This window comes from Lolium rigidum, unplaced genomic scaffold (assembly GCF_022539505.1).
Source record: "Lolium rigidum isolate FL_2022 unplaced genomic scaffold, APGP_CSIRO_Lrig_0.1 contig_47895_1, whole genome shotgun sequence".
Classification (NCBI taxonomy): domain Eukaryota; kingdom Viridiplantae; phylum Streptophyta; class Magnoliopsida; order Poales; family Poaceae; genus Lolium; species Lolium rigidum.
In genome coordinates this window covers 20,154-22,685 of record NW_025900710.1, presented here as the reverse complement: position 1 = coordinate 22,685, position 2,532 = coordinate 20,154, and the positions used below count along the sequence as shown (strand labels likewise).

The 2,532-nt window shown below is 50.6% G+C and overlaps 1 protein-coding gene across 1 annotated transcript; it reads left to right on the top strand.

Moving 5' to 3' along the window:
* The first annotated feature begins 820 nt into the window (after positions 1-820).
* Positions 821-2,156, top strand: LOC124681600 (arabinogalactan protein 20-like). Its single transcript, XM_047216481.1, has 2 exons — positions 821-941; positions 1,804-2,156. Exons 1-2 carry the CDS (start codon positions 821-823, stop codon positions 1,908-1,910), a joined length of 228 nt encoding a protein of 75 aa, XP_047072437.1. The 3' UTR covers positions 1,911-2,156.
* The last annotated feature ends 376 nt before the right edge of the window (positions 2,157-2,532 follow it).

Sequence of the window (2,532 nt, the reverse complement as noted above, 5' to 3'; positions counted from 1 at the left end):
CCTACTACTCTAGAGGAGCGCAATTCCTTACAATCGCCGAGGCGGCGTGCAATAGGTTCCTATAGCTCCAGGAGCATGCACGATAGCTTTCTATCGCTCGAGCCTGGAGTGGCAAAGTAGGTGAAGTTACTCCCTCCTTCCATATTTTTTTGTCAAAGTCAAACATTTTATTGTTGATAGTTGTTCTAGTGATATATAGGTTCGATATTCCAGGTGCTTATTTTTCATATCTGTAATCAAAGAAAAAATATTTAATTGTACCTAAAAATTATATATGCAACATATTCTAGGCACATGTGAGGTGGGGCCATGGCGCAGCTGAAACCCACGATAACCAGAGTGGGTCGCTGCACCCGCAGTGACAAAAGCAAAGCAAACCGCCTCGGACCCATACCCAGCCTGCCCGGTCCCCTCCCCTCACATGCCCCGCACTGCCTCGAACCACACCACGAGATAACCACATGCCTCACCAACTTCCCAATGACAGTGGGTCCAAACCCTCGGGACCCACACTCCGCAATCTCGAAATCTCTAGCCGGGCGCACCTACTTTTCCTTGCTCCAAAATAGGAAATCTCCCGCGCTGCCTCTGCAAGTGGGACCACGCGCCTGTCGTCGTCCCGGGCCCGCCTGTCATCGCCCTTCTCGTACTGCCCGGCAGTGCGCCGAGGTATAATAATGTAGACTGCGCTCGCGTCGCAGCGCCCTACCTATCTTTAGGAGGAGAGAGAGAGAGAGGCGCTCTCAGAGTCAGAGCCGCGTTGCGTGGTCGGCGGCACCGTTCACCCCCTTCTCCCCCGGCGCCGGCGACGGGCGAGGAAATGGCGGCCAGGACTTCTCTCGGGGTTGTGGCCGTGGCCGTCTTCGTCGTCGGCATCGTCATGCCCGCCGCGGCCGCTGCCGCCGCCGCGCAGGCTCCGGCGCCCGCGCCCGCCAGCGACGGTAAGAAACGCCGTCCCCCTCCCGCTCGCCCGCCCGTGTCTGCTTCTTCCGTCCATGGCATTGCGTCCCTGCCGGCCACCTTCTTAGTTTTCTTGTCGATCTGGTAGGCTGGCTCGTGGGGGCCGCCGCGTCGGGTTTCCCTGTCCCTGTTCTAACGTCTCCATCGTTCGTCGATCCGGTTATTTTGACACACCGGATTTATTTATTTTTAAATGAAGAGATAGAAAGCAAACGGACAGGAAAAGCAGGCTTCTTTCTTTTAAGACAAAAAAATTCTTCAGCCGTGCACAGCACTGTAACGAATTCCTGCAATTCTTGCGGAGGCTCGGATCTCCTTTTGCGCCGGCCTTAAATTACAGTTTGGCTTGGCAGTTTCTTCAGAATTTCTCTGTTTGCAATGCCCTGTTAATTTTTCGTGCACTTCCGAGAGGCATCTTCTTCTTCCTGCAAATCTTCTGAGTTATGCTACCCCGCGTACGGAAATTAAATGCCATCGTGCCAAACTACAGTTAATGAGTTGTGGCGCGAGGTGTAAATTTCTACAGAAAGAATGTTCAGCAGGGAGTCAGTAGATCTGATACTGATCGATAGTAGTATTTAGTGGTACTGAGAGTAGCTTTCAGTGGACACCGGTAGATGTCGCTTTACACATAACGTCTCACGGATGTTACAACTTTGCTTTGCATGAAAACTTACGGACTACACTCTCCAAATTTTAGGAGCATGTGCCTTGTGTAAATGTGTCTGTAACTCTGTATATCTTCTCCCTGTACAATCATCAGTTGGTTTATGCTGCATTTTCCTTGTGTACTGCCTGTTCTGATTCTGCCGTGATTCACAACTGCAATTCTTCTCTCTGCAGGCACTTCGATTGATCAGGGGATCGCGTACGTCCTGATGCTGGTGGCGCTGGTGCTCACCTACCTGATTCATCCGCTGGACGCCTCCTCTCCCTACAAGCTCTTCTAATCCGTGTTGCTTCAGGGGATGGGTAGGGTTACTAGATAAGCTGAGGGAAATTAACATTTAGCTGAGTGTTGCGAGGTTTTAGAATTGGGTGGCTTGATTGATTGGTTGTCAGTGGATGATCTGTATCAAAAGTGTTTGGTGGATTGATTGGCTGGCTGTATTGGATTCCATGGTTTGGTGTCCCCAGTTGGGCCTGCTGGATTCTGTTTTAGCTGATGAGCTGCTGACTAGTTGCCATGTGCACTCACGTGGATATTTTGTCCTTGCAACAACAACCCCAAACATGTGCGTGCCTGCACAACCAATCACATGTGTGGGCCAAAGGAACCCTCCATTTTTTTTCCCTCACATTATCTCTACTACTTATAAAGGCACGAAATTGTGTGGGAAAATAAGATCTGGACCGCACGTAGACTTCCATCTAATGACCAAGAGTCATTTGTTCTCCCCTCTCCCACCCACATTCCACCCCCAAATCACGCTCCCCTCCGCGTCCTCACACCCTGATTTCGCGGAGATACTGTTAATGCTGACAATTCCTATTTTATGCCGATTTGTCTTACTGCGGTGAACCAATCTACTGAATCAACATTGCGGATGATGAATCGCTGATATCGGCTGA